The sequence below is a fragment of the Melopsittacus undulatus genome, chromosome Z (assembly GCF_012275295.1).
Source record: "Melopsittacus undulatus isolate bMelUnd1 chromosome Z, bMelUnd1.mat.Z, whole genome shotgun sequence".
NCBI lineage: Eukaryota > Metazoa > Chordata > Aves > Psittaciformes > Psittaculidae > Melopsittacus > Melopsittacus undulatus.
In genome coordinates this window covers 28977900-28999181 of record NC_047557.1, presented here as the reverse complement: position 1 = coordinate 28999181, position 21282 = coordinate 28977900, and the positions used below count along the sequence as shown (strand labels likewise).

The following is a 21282-nucleotide window of genomic DNA, read 5'->3' as shown; positions in this document are numbered from 1 at the left end:
ATAATGGAGAGAAAATTGCATAACCTGGAGCTTCCTTACATAGCATATAAATCAATGGAATTGATTTGTGTTGGGACCAGTCTTGTTCAACATCTTTCTTGGTGACATGAACAGTGGAATTGAGTGCACTCTCAGCAAGTTTACCAATGACACCAAGCTGTGTGATTCGGTTGATAGGCTGGAGGGAAGGAATGCCATCCAGAGGGACCTTGACATGCTTGTGAGGTGGGCTGATGCCAACCTTACAAAGTTTAACCATGCAAGGTCCTACACCTGGGTCGGAGCAATCCCAGGCACAGCTACAGGTTGGGCAGAAAAGAGGCTGAGAGCAGCCCTGCAGAGAAGGACTTGGGGGTGTGTGTTGATGAGAAAATGAACATGAGCCAGCTTCAGTGTGCGCTCACAGTCCAGAAAGCCAACTGTATCCTGGGCTGCATCAAAAGGAGCATGACCAGCAGGTTGAAGGAGGTGATCCTGCCCCTCTACTCTGCTCCTGTGAGACCTCACTTGGAGTATTGTGTGCAGTTCTGATGTCCTCAACACGAAAAGGACATGGACCTGTTGGAGCAAGTCCAGAGGAGGGCCACGAGGATGATCAGGGGACTGGAGCACCTCCCATATGAAGACAGGCTGAGAAAGTTGGGGCTATTCAGCCTGGGGAAAAGAAGGCTGTGTGGAGACCTCCTAGCAGCCTTCCAGTATCTGAGGGAGGGCTTTAGGAATACCGGACTCTTTATTAGGGACTGTAGTGATAGGACAAGGGGTAATGGGTTAAAGCTTCAACAGGGGAAGTTTAGATTAGATATAAAGAAGAAATTCTTTACTGTTACGGTGGTGAGGCACTGGAATGTGTTCCACAAGGAAGATGTGAATTCTCCATCCCTGATGGTGTTCAAAGCCAGGTTGGACAGAGCCTTGGATGCCATTGTTTAGTGTGAGGTGTCCCTGCCCATGGCAGGGGGGTTAGAACTAGATGATCTTAAGGTCCTTTCCAACTCTATTCTATGATTCTATGATTCAGTGATTTATGACTGTGAGTGCTTTTACAAAACAGGTGTTCCATCTCAGCAATATAGATGAAGATAATCCATGCCTTAATGCCTTCTGTTCTTTAGCTCATTTATGTAAAACCAGGTTTTGTCAGTTTGTTAGAGCTGATAATATTTGGTGGAAGTGGTTACTCAGTTTGAGTGTTCTGATGAGGTCCTCAGTGATACGGTTTAGTGGTGGACTTGGCAGTGCTAGGGTAACAATTGGACTTGATGATCTTAAAGGTCTTTTCCAACCTAGTTGATTCTGTGATTCTGTGATCCACAATTTTACATTGGATCAAAACATTACTGGAGAAAAAGGTCATATCACTGTAATGTACAAAGGTCAAAAGCTCTTAAACAGGAGCTAAATTATCTTCATGCAAACCTTTATTCTAAACTTTCTACAACACTTATGGATTGTCATTTAAGATTTGTCCTATGCAGGACTAAAATGAAAGAAAAGGCATACATGTGGCCAGATGATATCTTATTCCATAGTAAATGTAATTCTTCAGCTTGGAGCAAAGCATAGCTGTACTTCATTTCATCCTTACTATGCTTTCCAGTTAGTTGTGTCTTTGACACTGAAGGCATGTATGTTCCATGAGTGGGCATCTTCAGTGTTAGGGCTCCATTTACCAGTCTTATGGCACAGATACTGTGGAAGAAAAGTAACTTTCTTTGCTATTCCTATGACATACATTTAGTAATTATGAGAACAGAGTTATTCTGTATTGTTTAGAAGCCATTAGGTGCATTTGAAGCATCAGTCCTTCTTTACAATAGTCCAAATTTCTGCTGTTTTTTTTTTTTTTTCAGGTACAGCAAGTGCAGCCTGTGCAACAGGTACAGCATGTCTACCCAGCCCAGGTTCAGTATGTGGAGGGAAGTGACACAGTCTACACTAATGGAGCTATGTAAGTTGGCAAATTATCAGAATTTGAATGTTTATTAAACTGTGAAGTTACCTATGTATTTTCAGTTACATTCTACCAACTAGTGTATTCTAAGGTGGAAGTAAAAATTACTCAATCAAAGCTCTTTTATTGTCAAAATAGTATTTTGAATTAAAATATGAATTCACACTGTTTATGAAGTGTTTATTAATATTAATTTGTTGAGGCATATTTTTTTTGTCTAGGTAGAATTCTTGTGATTGTTTTAATTGTACTTAACTGAAATTACATGTACAGCATTGTGTTTGAAAGATACAACAGTATCTTTATGGCCTAGGCAATGGTGGGGAATGGTTGAACTTGATGATCTTAAAGGTCTTTTCCAACCTGATTGATTCTATGATTCTGTGATTCTGTCTGTAGGATGCACTCTGTTAACTTCTGTCCTCAGGACAGAAGGCAAGTCCTTCTGTCTTCCTGACTGCAATCCTAGTGGCAAATGCATAGAAAGGTGCAGCAGCTGTTATTATTCTTTAAAGAAAGTAGTAATACGATTTTTTTTCCAAAGCAATGAGGAGAGGCAGAAGGAGAGTAATGCTGTCTCCTTTTGCTGTTCAGTAGCCTCTTTTCTGCACATTATTGTTCATTTCCTGCTTCCTTGAACATGCTTTTGAATCATCAGATTCCTTTCTCCAATATGCAGGCTTAGAAATATAAAATAATCCAAGCTTGACCAGACCTTTGGAGGTTATCTAGTCTAATCCCTGACTTAGAGCAGCACCAGCTTTGAAGTTGGCTCAGACATCAAAGTAGGATCATGTTGCTTTGGAAGAAGCTTCTCTACCTCTCTTTTTAATTTACCATTTTTGCCTTGTTACTGGAAAGCTTCTTTATTCTCTGCAGGTACTTATTTGTTGATGGTAATCCAAAAGTGATTCAAAAGAGCAATATTATTTGGATCAGAGACTTCTGACATTAACACTGGAAGCATACTTTGGTCATTTCTGCTAGCTCATTTTTCGTACTTAATTTTTCATTTACTTTCTTGTATGTTTTCTTTTAACTTTTAAATCCTAAACAGTGTATCTTAAATAGGCATTAGACTTCCTCATTGTACTGGTTTTGACAGAGAGAATTTTCTTCATAGCCGCTGCTATTGGCCTTGTGTTTTGTATTGTATTTATATTTTGGACTTGTGCTACAAACAGCCTTGATAGCAATAGGGATGTTTTAGTTCTTGCTGAGCAGTGCTTATGCGTAGCCAAGGCCTTTTCTGCTTCACATGCTACCCTACAAGCGAGTAGGCTGGGGATACACCAAAGGGGTGTCTCAGACCACAGGACATTGTGCTCAACAATGAAAGCTGGGGGAAGAAGAAAGAAAGGAGGATGTTCGGAGTGATGTTTGTCTTCCAAAGTAACCATTACGTGTGATGGAGCCCTGCTATCCTGGAGGTGGCTGAGCACTGGCCTTCCCCTCCTACCTCACGGAGCAGTGAATTAATTCCTTCTTTTGCTTTATTTGCATGCATGACTTTACTTGCAAAACTGTCTTCATCTCAGTGCATGAGTTTTCTCTTTTGCCCTTCTGATTCTTCCCCCATCCTACCAGAAGGGAAGGGAGCAAGCGGCTCTTTGGGGCTTAGTTGCCAGCTGGGATTAAATCACAAAGGTCATTTTTGGCACCCAGTATGGGACTGTGGTCCCTGCCTGTGGTGTAAAGCATTTTTTTTCACACTTTGACCCTTTCAGACCAGCTCAAATGCTATCATCTGGGCTGTGTCCTGTTGGGCTGATGTGCCAGGCAGTCAAGTTCACACAATCCAGTAAACCCATCTGTCCCTTGTCGCCACCTAACTGGAGGCAGGGCCCCTTTATTCTTGGTTAGAGTATTTGTTACTTGATTTTTGTAACTGCAAAAGCCAAAACTGGTTTTTAACATGTACAGGGAAAAAGGGACCACTGTTTCCATCCCTGGGGCAGTCAATTCCAGGTATACTAGATATCCCTCCAAGTGAAAGAAAACTGCAGCCTGCACTCTGCTGCCAAAGGGATCAAGAAAAATGTGTTAGGGATATCAGTCATAATATGCCATTTGCTGCATTTGACTCGGACTGAAGTTTAGCATGTCCCACAAAACAGCACTCAGTGGCAGCATGAGTTCATTGTGGCCACAACACAGGTCTTTCTTAAAAAGGCTATTATTGAGGTTTCTCTTTTCAGTTACCACTTGTAAATTCTTATGTGAGCTGGGGGCCCACCCACTTTTGGCACTGTTTGAGATATGAACTACATGACTATTTACAGTCCTTCATAAAACTAGAACCAGATGTTACTGACTGCTTCGTACAAACCTTAAGGTTTCCATGATTTTAATGTGTATCTAAATCACAAATCACTTTGTCAGTTTCTGCAAAATCAGTCAATGGCATACAAAAGACTTCCTTAACACAGTAAGAAAGTTCTCCTTAGCAAGCGAGCCTAACCTAGATTGTCTTTCCCTACTATACAAGAAAAATTTACCCATGTTGTTGTGAACAGCAACTTTCTGAGCAGCCAAATTGTTGTTTAATTATTTTGAGAACATTAATCTCTCTAAAGAGTATAGTTTCATTTGTGGAGAATCAGACGAGTCTGTGTTTCTACTCAGAATTCTTAAGACTATATATTGTGAAGCATATTTTCTCCTATACTTTTAGACTCCAGATTAATAATGGAAAAATGTAATTTATATAAATTAATTGAAGTTATTAAATAGATGAGACATTAGGAAAAAAATCTTCACTCCGATGGGGGTGAGATGCTGGCATAAGTTGCCCTGAGAAGCTGTGGATGCTTCATCCCTGACAGTGTTCAAGGCCAGGTTGGATGAGGGTTTGAGCAACCTGCTGTAGTGGAGGGTGTCCAGTGGCAGGGGGGTGGAGGGTGGAACTGGGTGATCTTCAAGTTCCCTTCCAAACCGTTCTATGATTCTATGATTCTCTGATTCAGTGTATTACATGACATAGTGCTATTTATTTGACAGGTGAAGGAGAATGTCCTTCTAGGTTGCTGATGACCAGCTTCCTTCAGAAGCTGAAGAATTGTTTTTCTATTTGCTGTTGAGTCCCATTGTGATAGAAAACACAGAGGCCAGACTCTCGTGCTAAAATATTTAGGCAAGTGTTCAGATTGCAGTTCATCTTTTTCTATTCTTCATAGAATCATAGAATAGTTAGGGTTGGAAAGGACTTAAGATTATTTAGTTCCACCCCCCTGCCATGGACAGGGACTCCTCATATTGAAATCTGTGAAAGATGAGCCTGGTAGACCCTGACAGATTCACAGAATTGTGTATGAGGCAGTTTGTCCGGTTACTCCCACTCCAGAAATTGTCTGTTTCACTTTCAGAAAATAGAATTAGGTTTGTAAATTACGTGATTGACTAGAGTGATCACTTGTTTCTCTTTTGGCTTGGTTTCCTGTAATTGTTTGATTTATTTTATGATAATGCTAAATCAAAATCTTAATTATAACTCAAAATCAGATATAGGGTGCTTCCATAATCTATCAAGTTGTCAGTACAGCTCTAGCAATGGAATAAGAAGACTGCAACTGACAGTTAGGGTGAAGATGTTAATTCAGTGTACAGGCATCTCTGGAATAAAAGTTACAGCATATCTAATGAAAGACTTATTTTTTTATGTCAAAAAAAGCACTTGCAACCTAGCACTGATTAAAGTCCATATATGATAGCAACTAAGGATGCAGTTAGAATATATATAAGGAAAGTTACCTGAATCTTTTGAGTCCAAAGGTAAGAAGTTCATCAGTTTTCACAGTCTTTGTCAAGTGTAACTGTTGCATTCTTGTAACACAAATCTTCCCATGCATTTTATAGCATGATTTGTCTACACTTAAAAGTTATTTGTTGTTAGTATTATTGGAGGCATAGTTTTAATTCAAGGGGTGTAACCTGCAACTTGTCACATTTATTGTATAATATGAGGATATTTGAATTATGTTATCTACATTTATGTCTGGTTAATAACAATTTTACTTGTCAGGCATGTCACTATATTCTGAAACAAAAATGCACAGTTATGGCAATGGCATGTATAGGCTTATCTGGCAGTTTAGAATAGATAATATTATGGCTGCACCTATATGAGGAAGCCAAGTGAGTTCCCCTGTGCTAGATGTGAACTTTCTTCTAATTATAATCATTTAATCAAATGTAGCCATTTACTTGATAATTCTGGTGTGGCCAAGAGGATTTTAATTGCTGAGATTGTCCAAGAATTGCTGTTGTGCCCAAATCACATTCTTCACAGATTTTTTTTTTGCTACCATTTGTGTGGTTTATGTGGCAAAAGACATCTTGAACCAAGAATTTGCTATGACTTTAATTAAAATCTTAACTGTCAAATCAAAGAATCATTATCAAGAAAGTTATTCTCTTCCTAGGACTTCTAGAATCCATGTTTTGTCTCTGATATTATGCTTATCCTTTTACTACCCTTCTGCATACTAATGTCAGTGACTTTCATCTGAGAAGGAGTTACAGCAAGTTACAACCATCACAGGTCTTGTGCCTGGAGAAGTATGATGTTGTTGGGGGCTGTTCTGTACCTGCACTATGTCCACGTGCAGCTATGTTAATATGTTTCCTATCACAGTCCCCACATTATTCTTCATTGGTTTCAATTTTCATGTTACATTTGAATTTACTGTATATAGCGTGTTTTACATTTGCTGGCCACTTCTTGAATACTGTCACTCCAGCTCATGATCCTCTGCTACATTTTTGATCTAGGGTCATTGTTTATTCTGCACATGATAGCTATTTGATATTACTGTCTGTTAGTTAGAGCAACGCATTAGCATTTTAACAGGCATTTTATACCACACAATCGTAGAAAGCTAATCTAAAACAGAGACAGTTTAACATTTACCCGATTGTTCAACAGTTACTATTAACAGCTAAGCTAGGACAGAGCTCTAGGCTAGCATAGACAAGTCTAGACAAAGGAAGCCTGACAAACCCAAGTCTTGAGATCTTGCAGATTTAGTACAAATGCTGTGACAGGTTCCTAACAGTGGTAATACCATGTTATTTGGATTACAGGTCTGCAGTACTTCAACAGAATTTTTAGAGGTCTGTTGCGAAGGTTCCCTTACCTGTCTAATTTACAGGTCCTGAGAATATAATTCATAACATTTCTCTTCTATTGTCATTTACTTTGTTCCTTGGTCTACTGAGTTTTTGTGCAGCTGTGCCTTGAGTGTGCTTTATTGCTTTGTTTCCATGTGGAAAAATATTTTGGACTGAATGTTAAAGACCTCAGTTCTTTGTTATTGATAATGAATTACTGTCAGTAACATACTTTAACTTTTGAATATGACTGGTAAGAGTTTCTTTATATGGAATAATGCAACTGTATTTTAGGCAAATTTTAGAAAGTTTTTTTAAAGCATTTTTCTGGATGATATAAATTCTCCATATAGAAAAAATGTATATGTATAAGGCAGGTCAGCTATTCACTATTACAAAGGAAATTACTTTGAATTATGAAATTGGCTATAGATATATCAATTGCCCTTTCTTAGTGTAGGTTTTGATCTTTTATTTTAGCAGTTTCAATGGATAAGCGTGGATAGGCGAAAGGAAACAATGACTTGCTGTCTTGTCAGTTCTTCCGTCTTTGTCTTTAGGTCAATTGATGAGGCTTTTTTTGAAGAAGGTATTACTTTATTGGGATTTAATCTGTTATTAAAAACCCCATAATAAATTTTCTAGGTGCATGAGTAGATTTCTTTGTGGGAGGAAGGGGGCTGTAGGAGACAGATGATTTAGCTTTCTCCATTATCATTTGACTGCTTTATCATGTTCTGTTGTGTCAATGTTAGGGCATATGGCACTTCCCATTGCTTATGATATATCACTTCCAGAGTCTGCACCAATGCATTGGCTGTGATAAGGCCTTCACTCAGTATTAGAAAAAGGATTCTGTTCACTCTAGTTTCTGTGAAGCCCACTACCAGCTTTATGCCGATAGCATTGAATCAAAATATTAAAGGAGTTCAAGGATATTTTTCTGTTGTGAAAGACTTTCTTGTTTTGTATGCATGGAGATTTTCTACCATATTGCAATACAACATAGCATTATCATAAGCATTAGCTACTGTGCATATAAATAACAGTGTACCTGGAAATGTTTGTTTTCATCTAGTGTTTATCATATTTATATTCCATGAAATAATTCCGTAGTTAATTAAGTATCATAAAAGGCTAATTTTCAATACCGAAATGACAGCAGAAAAATACTTATATGCCTGCCTGCTGATGTATATAGGTAATCTGTGCTAAAACCCACAAGAGTAATTCTGAGGTTATTACTTGAGGAAGAAGATAATAATTATTATGTAACTTGCTTGTTTGAATTAGAATTACAGAAAAAAATAATAAAAAATTAATCTAATTATGCTGAATGGCTTTATTGTTTCAATTAAAATGCTGCTCTTGTACAGCCACTGTAAATGGATGCTGGTATTTCATCTTACACTATACGTATGTGTATATGTACTTATATGTACTTACATGTATATAAATATATACGTACTTATATGTATATAAGTTCAAGTAAAAAAAATAGATTTATGTGCATTTTACCCAAGACTTGAATTTTCCAAGTCAGTGCCTACAGTTAGTGATTAGAATTCAGTAGTTAATTACTTATTTTGCAAGACACAGAAGTTACTAGAATATAATTTCAAGTTAAAATCTAATTAAAACAAATAGAAACTGCACTGCCTGAACTTCTAACCTGATTTGAGATTTTTTCTTTAAGTACACTTTGAATTTCTCAGTTCCTGGAAAAATAAATCTCTTTAGGGTTTGGTTGTTTTTTTTTCTAAAACACACAATAATGCAAAAATCTTTCAACAAGGCTTATATTTCTAAGACGTGAATAAAACTACCCTAAGTCTGCAGGGAACTAAGCAAATACAAATATAGGAAAGGTAAGTCTGTCCCATCAACTGCTTGCTCAGAGAAAATCTGTGGCCACAATCAGCCCATATTAAAAGCTTGAGACATGGTGGCATGGCAGTAACACTGATTTGTAGTAGTCAATAGATCAGACCCTTGACATTTACACAAATTGTGAATTATTTCTTATGTGTGAATGTATGCTGAAAACTAAGGGAGAGTAACAACAAAGTTAACCCTGTGCCATTGTTTTTATTTGTCACCTTTCTTTGAAGAGGCAAAAGTATATCTAAAAGTTAAGCTCAATAACATTACACTAGTGTCTATAATATAGTGCAAAACACTGCACTTAGTTTACAGGATAGTGCTGGGGTTTCAAGTTGTTATAAAATATATGTAAGCAATAAGGCATAATAGGTGATGCCTTGAATTACTGTACCTTGCAATCCTACTTCAACTCATGATGATCTCATTAATTTCCAGTGGGAGATTAACATTGGACACATGTTCTGGGCTTGCTTAATCTTGAGTTTGCGCAGTGTCTGACTTTGACTTGTTTTCAGGGTAAGCATCATCTAGTTTGCACAACCTTCTAGAAACTTAGGGTTCTGCAGCCTAATTACTTAGATTTCAAACTTATTAGTAACTGTGATGAACATTCTAATGCCATGTTCTAGTAATCACTGAATGTCACAGTGTTTTGACAGAAGGAACTATCTGTTCTCTACCAAGACAATTATTCTGTTGTCTACCATGTATCTCAAGCCATAAGATACCATCTTGGTGTTCTCATAAAAAGCCAGAAGACTTTAGTTGCATTGAGTTTCATCCCTAGATCATCTTTATATGCAACTGTCAAAGAAAAGAAGAGCTAGGAGGGCTTTTACGACCTTTGCAATGGGAAAGAACTGACTGTATAGTATATGACAGATTATCTGAGAAAGTATATAGCATCTTATTTTCTTCTTTGCTACAGTTTAATGTTGAGAGGTCATGTTATCATATGCAATGACCATTTTGAGTCACTACTTTCAAAACATCATCTCAAACCCAGCTACATTTTTTAATTTCCAGATGAATTTGTTTGTATTTTGGTAAAGTTAATAAAAAGCTCTTTGCTAAATTGCAGATATTATTGCATCTAATTGTTATGGTTTTATCTCACTTTACCCTACTGGTCTCTATTGCTGAAGGTTTGCTTAATCATCTCCAGTAGTCAGGTTTTCTAGAAGAACCTGCTAGTTGTTAGAATAAAGGGAAGAGTGTCTTTATGTTGGAGTGTGTACGCTTCTGTACCCCAGTGGTTGTTCTTGCTCTATTGATAAGGAGTACTGTTATATGCAGATATAGGTGTTCTTATATAATCAGTCCTTTTTAGAAACTATACATGATACACAGATCTAAACAAGGGAAAAGCAAACAAGCATTTCCTTTTGTCTCTTACACACAATTTCTGTGCTGCAATTTTCTTGTGAGATTTTGAGCATTCTGTGAGGTTTGCCATTGCTTTAAACAACTGCCTCTTTAATTCCACTTCTGCAAGTGAGATTTGTTCTCCTCACATCTTCTAGACAGTCTTTTTCTTCTAGCCATGTCTGTTTTTACTGCCAAAAATAGTGTTGTCTTTTTTTCCTTTCCATACTGATACCTGATATTATACCAGGTTTTTCTTTCCTCTTTTGGCAGAAATTACAACACACGGTCCTTTGATAAGCATTTGCATGAATTGCTTCCCTTGACCTTACATCACTACATTTTCCTAAATTGTCCTCTGCTGCATAGCTCTGTTTGCATTCTGTAAACTGCGTAATTCTGAGACAGATGCAACACCAGCTTTTAGGATTTTAAGATTAAAGATTTGAGATTCCTAAAGTCTCTGAAGAGGGAGGGAGAAACTGTATGTGAATACAACTGAAGTTCTGACTTCGGTTGTTAATAAGGTACTGTATGTTCTTGAGTTACTTAAAAGTTTACTAGAGCTAAAGAAGTAATTGTTCTCTCTGAGCCCATTGTGTACTACTTACTCTAGTGTAAGTTTTCATAGTTAAAAAGCCATAACAACAAATAGTAAATTGCCATGGCCTTTTCTATATATAGATAAGAAACTAATTAATCCCTGTCTATATAAAGGGAAAAAAAAAAAGACTGACCAGCTTACCGCATAAGAGTCGGATACTGCTTCCTTCTTTTGTTGTGTTTTGGGACAAAAGTGTTTTGTTTTGTTTTGTTTTTTTGTTGAACTTGTTTAATTGCATGGTGTTGTGTGATTTTGTGTTTTGTTTGATTATACTAAACAAATTGGAGACTTACATAGAGACTGGTCACCTCTCTGTTTTCTCTGAATCATACTTTTAAAATTTATTTACTTGGACTAGGTACATCTCAACATATGCAGCTCCAAGTCAGTAGAAAACTTTGAATTCAAAAATGGTGTTGCCTGTTGATTGCAAGCAGTATTACAGGCTTTTATGCTTAAAGAAGAAAGTTGTTGTTTGAGTAAACTGACTTGTTTTGTATTTTGACCTTTCTATCATTATGCTTGCCAAGATACAAAGCTTAGCAGGCATGAAACAGGATAAAACTTCCAAACAGGTTTTTCCAAAATGAGGCATCTGGCCTTTGAAATAATGAATGCTATTTATTTAACAAATCTGAAATAAGTTGATTTGAATATAAAAATTTAGTACCTGTGAACAAATACACATTCAAAAACTGTAAATTGATTATAAACTATGAAGAGTAGTGAGTCGAGATACATGATTAATAACATGAAAGAATGATAGAAGGTTTCAATAGCTGAATAGTTTGTTAGGGTAAACTGCTTAATGAGGCATTAATGTTTCAGAGTTTAAAGTGGTTTAAAAATGTTACTAAAGTGATTTAAAAATGTTACTAATGCATCCTCTTAACTTCTTTCATGTTTGTGACCTTTTTATAAGTCATAGTTCTGTTTTGGTTTTATTTCTTAAATTATTTTTCCTTCATCACAATGTGAATTCATATCCTATTTTCAATTCATCTTGTAAAAATAGTTGCATTTCCAAAAATACCAGTGAACTCAGAATTTCAAGATTCAGCCAAGAACTTTCATGAATTTAAAAACAATAGATCATGTAGGGTTCTCGAACATTTGGTTCTCTTGGCTGACATTTGTATCAATTTTTTGAAGTGCTGCTACATACACAGTAGGCAAAACATGTGACATCTGACTAAAATTCAGTTTTATTGTCAGATAAAAAGTATGGAACTTTATAAATTGCTTTGCAATATATTAGGAATCATATGAGCTCTTTCTTAAACCTGAATCCTCAATTTTTGTCCTACTTCCATTACCTTCCTCAATTCAGTGTAAGACTCACAATTTTTTCTGGAAGGTCTGGTGGATACATGGTTTTAACATTGTTGCTGAATTATTTATTTAGTGTTTTGACTTGATTAAATGTTTTTTTTCTGAGGAGGCAGGGGTTGTTTGCCAGTCTTACTTAATTTGGTTGCAGCTGTTGTACACATTTCTAGAATTATAACATTTCTCTCAGTTAAATGAACAATACAAATAATTTCTTTTCCTTTTGTTTTTTTTTCTTGAAGCCGATCAACAACTTACCCTTATACAGAAACCCAGATGTACAGCCAAAACACTGGGGGAAATTATTTTGATACTCAAGGAAGTTCTGCACAGGTGACAACAGTGGTCTCGTCTCATAGCATGGTGGGCACTGGAGGGATTCAAATGGGTGTCACAGGAGGACAGCTCATTAGCAGCTCAGGAGGGACCTATCTGATTGGCAATTCAATGGAAAATTCTGGTCATTCAGTGACACATACAACACGGGCCTCCCCAGCAACAGTAAGTATTTGAGACTAATGCAAAATTTTTGACACTAATTTCTTAGCTACTCAGATGTTCTTGCAGACTCTCAAGGTTTTCAATACAGAATGTATAGCACTATTGAGTTGTCAGAATAAGTACTACATAGTACTTTTTGTAAAATTAGTATTAAGAATATAAAGTAAGATACAGGAGTAAAAATAATGTGCAAATTTAAACATGAAGGCAGGCCTTTCTCTTGACAGCTTGCAGATATTTACATTTCACAGGTTAAATTTTTACATTCATGCAATATCAGTGAATGCTTTGGGAATGCTCAGTAGTTTGTCTGAGCTGAATATTTGTTAGGTTAGGAAATAAAATTTTGTATTTATTATGGAAACTTAAGAAAACCACAGTGTCGTTGAGTACAACTATGTTAGATGAAAATGATAAATCATGAATGTTACATGTTAACTTCCCTGCATTTGTTTGGTTTGTTTTCTTAATATTATTGTAGGCTTGGTAGCTTATTCCAAAATATTTCTAATTGTTCAGAATACTCAGATACTACCTTTTAACAATTTGTTCTTACTTAACCTATGGTATGTCTCCAAAGTCTATTCCAGATTAAAAATCTGGGGAAATGTTTACAGTACTGTGGGAGGATGCATTCTGTGACAGATCACTTAAACACAAAGCTTGCCCTTGAAAGCTTACTCAATCAGCTTATATTTCAGCTTATATGATGATTATAAGCTTATAAAATGGGCTTATACCTAGGCTACATTTGCTGCATAGCACTAGTGAATACTTTTACCTAGTTCTTCTGCGTATTCTAGTCTCAGTGTAGAGACTTGGACATAATAGGGAAGAGAACTGTGAAACATAACAGTGGGAAGAATTGGAAAACAGTGAGGGGGATAAAGTGTCATTAACAATGTAGATTTATGACTACCCAAAGGAGACTTTATTTTTACCAAAGGTAATGAATAAAAATCTAATATTCTTCTATTTGGAATTACGGTGAATATTTATGATAGCATTGGATAATTTGGATGATCAGACAAAATCGCTATTTTGATTTTTAAGGTGGTATGAATAAATACAAAGGTGGTATGGATAAATACAAGGTTTCTGTACAATATAAAAAGTATTATTTAATCCAAAACCTGTGTAATATTATTTTCTGAAAATATATATTGTAAAAGGTTGCAATTTATGAATTGTATAAAAACCAGTAACATAGTGAAATCCTTCAGCTAGCATCAGAGAACCTTATATTAAAGTTACAAAATCAAAAAAGTGTATATTAAACTCTGGGTGTATTTTACATTATTTTAATGGAAGAACAGAGTTGCTGAAAAAAAAATCATTCCTCTTTCAGATTCATTCAGTTAAAACCAAGATCTTAAGTTCATTGTTTTCTTTTTTTCCTTTAAAGTACTTTGTCATTTTACTTATCTGGAAGATATTTCAGTAGCTTTTCACCTGACTTTATAATTGCCAGGCACAGGCAAAACAGATAATTTTCTGTAGACAGAAGTTGTGAGGCACTGGAACAGGTTGCCCAAAAGAAGCGGTAAATGATCCATCCCTGGCAGTGTTCAAAGCCAGGTTTGGTGGGGCTTTGAGCAACCTGGTCTAGTGGAAGGTGTCCCTGCCCATGACAGGGGGTTGGAACTATATGATCGTTAAGGTCCCTTCCAGCACAAACAATTCTATAATTTTATGATTCTAAGTAAGGAATAGGTCTTCTAGGTAGGCTGAAATTTGAAATTGTCATTCTTAAAAAATATAAAATTTGAAATTACTATACTTAAATGGTAACAATATTCCTATTTTTCTTAGTTGTTTTAAATTATTCTAGATTTCAGTACAAATATTTCCTGGTTTAGAGATCATGCTAGTTTTCTCCTTAATCAGATAAGAACAAATGCATTTTTTGTGTTTTGATTATCGTGCTCTAAGTTTTCCTTTATTCATGAGCAACACTATTCAGTCAGTGGAAATACTTAACTGAATATGAAATCAAGTGAGGCTTAAATGCACCAAGTAAAGACAAATGAAGAGCAGTAGATGTACCTTGAAGTTGGGTGTCCTAGAATTATTTGAATTATATCAAAACTCCATGCTATGTTTTTCAACTTCAAAATGATTTTGATTTTTTTTTCAAAATTAGAAGTAAAATTCATAAAAATTTATCAATATCTAAGGTTCATGCCTTCAGCAACATCTTTCTCTTGCTTCATGTGCCAGTGAAACATCCTGGTTTAGTTGTTCCAAGTAACTTTTATACTGCTGTATCAGCTTACCTTTAAGATAGGAAAAAACAACTGCTAATTAAATTATAAGTATTAAATTGCATTTTTAACATTAAAATAGCATCCTCTGTTTTTTAAGGTGCTATTTATTATGTATGGTATAGTTCTGTAAGTGTGAGACATTAGAATATATTAGAAGTACATTTCTTGTTAAGGAAGTGGGACAAAACATGTTAGATTTTATAGTTTTAGGCTCTTGGTATGTAAGGCTCAGCTGAAATATTAAAGAGTTAATTGAAACAGAAAAGGTTAAACTTAAACTGTAAATTCAAGGAACCAAGCCTGTTTTCATTTTACTAGAGGGCATAATTAAACAGAATAAAGCAACATAGTGTCATATTTGGATTGTTCATTTTACTAGAGGGCATAATTAAACAGAATAGAGCAACATAGTGTCTTATTTGGATTTCACTTTAGATAGGTAGAGCTTGTTTCACTTGTGATTCTCATTTGATCTTAACCATCACAATATTTTTCATTTTTGTATAGCAAATTTATTGGAGTCATCAAAATAATGTATCCAGGCTGGTTTGCTAGTATAATACTCTGAAAAGATTTCTAAAGTTTGAATTAGTTTGGAGAATTTTCATATGGAGACAGTGACTATGAAATTAATAAGTATTTACTTATTAACACTTGTGATCATCATGAGCTTTCTTTTCTTTTGCCGTAGAGGTACTAGTCCTTTTCAGTCTTTTCAACTGCTAACTTCATTTGTTTTGTTGTTATTCACCTTTACTGATCAAATCATTGCCTTCTGTAACAAATTAGTTATATTATTGATGTTATCTATTTCTGATGCACCTATCTTAAGTTAAAAGAAACAAACAAAACAGTTTCAGGTTGAATACATAAAATAGGTCAATTTCATTAACTTTGTCTTAGATAAACCCAGAATTTAAAATTAATTGGCTTTTCAACAGGTTTGCTATTTGGTTTATACAGAATTCAATAAAAGAGACTCAGAGACCTTTTGAGTCTTAGTTTAATGTAATTCCGAGTTCAGCTTCGGGTTTAATAAAGAGCTAATACTTTAATTGTAAGATTTAATTAATTTCAATTTCTTTCAAACATTCATACAAGAAAGCTGTCCTGCTTAAGGTATAGCAGGCAATAGCAGTGTATTTATAGCCATAATATTAAGAATGGTGCACTATCAGAACTATTGCAAATTATATACAGTCATGGTTTATGTTAGAACATTTGTTAGTATTTTCTTTACTTCATTTCCATTGATTACATTGCTTCTTCCTTTTTTCATACCATAATTGTACAATATCCTTTGCTGGCCTATTAAACTATTTCTCTACCTACTAAACAGGATTTTTTCACTAAAACAGAAAGGCATTCAGATTATAAGGTCTTCTGTATAAGATATTAGGTAGATAAATAGCTTTCCAAAACAACCATTTTCATGTAAATATGTGTGGAATGGTAAGAATAAATTGTAATTGCATTGACCAAGAAGCGATTTACCCTAGCTGGATATCTATTTGAAATTATTTTCATGTTGAAACCTATATGAAAGGGTCATCTGTTAGGTTTATTGGCAGCTATCAACAAAAAGGGGTAGCTATATTTAAAGGACTAACCGCAGAATGGACTGCCATGTTAATAATGAAATCTAAACCACCTTAATTTTTTTTAATTTTTTTTCATATGTAAAAATCTAAAGATTGCTCATGAAACAGATTTATCTAATGAGTATATTTCATAATATTACAAAGTTAAAAATTTCATATAGTTTCTAATAATAAATGTGTTGTACTTGTCAGCTGGTAAGAGGCTCCCATCTATTAGTCTTGTTTTCTAACAAGCTTCACAACTAATCTGCAATTACAGTTGCCGGTCATCCACCATGAACAGCTACAGGAGGTCTCCACTCATGCTGCTGGAGAAATTTATCCTATTTCAGTACAAATCTAAATGTGCAGGAGACTAAAAGCACACGTAATATGGGCATAATGTATCAACACAAATTATAACTTCTGGTACTAAGCACAGTGTGCAAAACTTGCTCTTAACTTTAAGGGGTGGATGGTACTTGTGCAAGATGTGTTGTAATAAAAGAAGGGAGAACAGCAATAACAACAAGGCTCAATGTAAATATAATATCCTGATAATACAATTTTAGTGGAAGAATTATTTTAAGAGCAAAAAGTAACAAATGTTTAAATAGTCCATTAGAAGTGGATGGGTTATCACTTGGAAAATAGTTTGAGATGAGATTTTATTTATTAATTTCTTTCTTGCGAGAGGAACTTTTTCCTCCTCCATTCTCAGACTTTTCTGGTGGTTTTATTTAGATAGATACATCTTAGCACTAACCAAACCATTTCTGATCCAGTCAGAGATGCACAGATTTTTATGCTACAAAGGATTATTAGATCGTTTGGTCTGATCTCTTACACTGGCAAGACATTTACTAATGACTTCTTCAACTGAGCACAGTGCCATCTTTTGTGGAAAAAAAAAACCAACAAACATCCATTTCCAGATACAAGAAAGCAGATTATATAATTTCTAATTTTTTCAAATGAGCTGTAAGAATGGTTATTCATACTACTCCTAAAAAACATTTATGTGTTATGAATTAACTGGAGGGGTGGGAAGGTTAGAGGATTTGTGGATCTTGTGCCTCCTGCCTCCAAGACCTCCTCCTGCTTTGGTTTCTCCTTCAGAGCTGTGGAGTGTCATAGAATCATAGAATAGTTAGGGTTGGAAAGGACCTTAAGATCATCTAGTTCCACCCCCCCTGCCATGGGCAGGGACACCTCAAACTATGGCACCCAAGGCTCTGTCCAACCTGGCTTTGAACACCATCAGGGATGGAGAATTCACATCTTCCTTGGGGAACACATTCCAGTGCCTCACCACCGTAACAGTCAAGAAATTCATTAATTTAAACTTCCCCTGTTGTAGTTTTAACCCATTACCCCTTGTCCTGTCACTACAGTCCCTAATGAAGAGTCTCTCCCAGCATCCTTGTAGCCCTCCTTCAGATACTGGAAGGCTGCTGTGAGGTCTCCATGCAGCCTTCTCTTCTCCAGGCTGAACAGCCCCAACTTCATATAGGAGATGCTCCAGTCCCCTGATCATCCCTGTGGCCCTCCTCTGGACTTGTTCCAACAGTTCCATGTCCTTTTTATGTTGAGGACATCAGAACTGCACACAATACTGCAAGTGAGGTCTCACAAGAGCAGAGTAGAGGGGCAGGATCACCTACTTCGACCTGCTGGTCACACTTGTTTTCATGCAGCCAAGGATATGGTTGGTTTCTGGATTGCGAGTGCACACTGAAGCTGGCTCATGTTCATTTTCTCATTGACCAACACCTCCAAGTCCTTCTCCACAGGGCTGCTCTGAATCTCTTCTCTGCCCAACCTGTAGTGTGTGGCATTGCTTCAACCCAGGTGTAGGACCTTGCAGTTGGCATGGTTAAACTTCATGAGGTTGGCATCAGCCCACCTCACAAGCGTGTCAAGGTCCCTCTGAATGGCATTCCTTCCCTCCAGCGTATCAACAGAACCACACAGCTTGGTGTCATTGGCAAACTTGCTGAGGGCGCACTCAATTCCACTGTCCATGTCACCAACAAAGATGTTGAACAAGACCGGTCCCAACACCAGTCCCTGAGGGACACCACTCATTACTGGTCTCCAGCTGGACACTGAGCCATTGACCACAACTCTTTGTGTGTGGCCATCCAGCCAGTTCTTTATCCACTGAGTGGTCCCCCTGTCAAACTGATGTTTCTCCAATTGAGAGACAAGGATGTCATGTGGGACAGTGTCAAACGCTTTGCACAAGTCCAGGTAGATGACATCAACTGCTCTACCCCTGTCCATCACTTTTGTAGCCCCACCATAGAAGGCCACCAAATTGGTCAGGAAGGATTTCCCACTAGTGAAGCCATGCTGGCTGTCACCAAGCACCTTGTTGTTTTTCATGTGCCCTAGTATGCCTTCCAGGAGAATCTGCTCCAGAATTTTGGCAGGCACAGAGGTGAGACTGACTGGTCTGTAATTCCCCAGGTCATCCATTTTCCCTTTCTTGAAAGTGGGGGTTATATTTCCCTTTTTCCAACCATTGGGAACTTGATCTGTCTGCCATGATTTTTCAAATATAGTGGACAGTGGCTTGGCAACTTCATTTACCAGCTCCTTCAGGACCTGTAGATGGATTTCATCAGGTACCATGGACTTGTGCACATTCAGGTTCTTAAGATGGTCTCGAACCAGATCCTCTCTTACAGTGGGCCGAAGGTCTCCATTCTCACAGTCCCTGCATTTGCCTTCCAGGATTTGTGTGGTGTGGTCAGGGCATTTCCCAGTGAAGACTGAGTCAAAGAAGTCATTAAGAACCTCAGCCTTCTCCAAATCCAGGGTAGCCAGTTCTCCTGATAGCTTCTGAAGAGTGCCCATGTTGTTCCTAGTGTGTCTTATTTGCAGTGTGCCTATAGAATCCCTATAGTTTATAGAAAACCTATAGTTTAACTGAGCCTTAGCTTTCCTAACCTGGTCCGTTTCTTCCCAGACAATGTCTCTGTATTCTTCCAAGGCTGCCCGTCCTTGCCTCTGCCTTTTATAAGCCTCTTTTTGCCTCTAAGTTTCCTTCTAAGTAAACTTCTGTGGATTGTTTTCATATGTCTTGACCTCCTCAGAACAACATACTGTAAATACTTTGTGTTATTTAGTTGAATTGTTAGTTAATTAGCACAACAGTTTCTTTCTGCATACTGGAAGGAAAGCAGGTCTTTTTCAAGCATGGCTTTGGGATAGGTATTTGTTATGTCTAGCTATACACATCAGAGACTACTATGCATAATTTCTTTATCTAGTAACATGTTAATAAATATTAAGATATAAACTATGAACAGTTAATAACTTCCCAATCAATAGATCACTTAAAGACTGAACATTGTAGGATTTCAGATGTGTATACTGGGATAATTCTGTTGAATTTTTTAACCCCAGGAAGTACCCTTAGTTATTAACAATTGTGTCAGAGTATAAGGGCAGTATTTCAGTTGGCAAATTAATTGAAAGAGAAGTCTGCAGTCATAGTTTTCATAGCTATCATGCTCTAATTTTATAATGTTTATGTTGCCATATAAACCCATTATTGTTCCTACCAGTAGTGTAACATTTATCATGGTTTAGTTGGAGTTACAGTGGGGGTGCACATTTCAGTTATCAGTCAGAACATTAGTTTTCAGTCTTGTTAAGAGAAGAATAGTCACATATTCAAATAAACAAATATGTAAATCTTGTTGCCATTTAGCATTTCAGCTATACATATAGTTAGTTATGCCTGGAATCTCTCACTGCACATTGCTAAAAATGCAAGGGCATCAGTCTACCATTTGTATTTATGCAGAATAGAATTTTAAGTGTTAAAAATGACTCTTGTATTGTGCCACAAACTATCATAATAAAATCCACTGCATTACCAATCTTCAGTTGGAAGGGACCTACAACTGTCTTCCAGCGCAGCTGCCTGACCCCCTCAGTGCTGACCAAAAGTTAAAGCATGTTGTTAGGGGCATTGTCCAAATGCTCTTTAATGCTGACAGACTTGTGGCACCGACTGCCTCTCTGGGAACCCTGTTCCAAAGTTTGACTACCCTCTCAGTAAAGAAATGCTTCCTAATGCCCAGTCTAAACCCCCCAGTGCAGCTTTGAACCATTCCCATGTGTCATGTCACTGGATACCTGGAGAATAGCTCAGTACCTCCCCCTCCACTTCTTCTGAAGCAGCTGTAGGGAGCAATGAGGTTGCCCCTCAGCCTCCTTTTCTGCAAAGGGGAAAAGCCCAAAGTCCTTAGCCATTCCTCCCAGGACATGCCTTCCAGCTCTTTCACCAGTTCTGTTGCCCTCCTCTGGACACATTCAAGGACCTTCACATCCATCTTAAATTGTGGGACCCAGAACTGCACACGGTATTCCAGATGAGGCTGCACTAAATGCTGAATATAGAGCTGGTCACCTCTGTTGACTAGCTGGCCATGGTGTTTGGTGCAGTTTGTCCTCTTGGCTGCCTGGACACTTGGGTGACTTGTGTAGATCCTGCTGTTGACCACTGCCTTCAGATCCCTTTCTGCAGGGCTCCTCTCCAGAAACATCTCTTCCAGTTTAGATTTGTGACAGAGAAATGACATTTCTCTGTCCTATCTGCAGAATTTGGCATTTATTCTTGTTAAATTTGATGGCACTGGTGATTGTCCAGTGATCCAGTCTATCCAGATCCCC

At 37.0% G+C, this 21282-nt stretch overlaps 1 protein-coding gene across 1 annotated transcript in view; it reads left to right on the top strand.

Annotated features, from left to right (window-relative positions):
• The window catches only part of RFX3 (regulatory factor X3), a 119476-nt gene that overhangs the window by 66662 nt on the left and 31532 nt on the right, over positions 1-21282 (top strand). Inside the window, exons 3-4 of the mRNA XM_034072859.1 lie at positions 1854-1951; positions 12488-12746. Of these exons, the coding sequence (XP_033928750.1) occupies positions 1854-1951; positions 12488-12746 (357 nt within the window). The remainder of the gene's footprint in view (positions 1-1853; positions 1952-12487; positions 12747-21282) is intronic.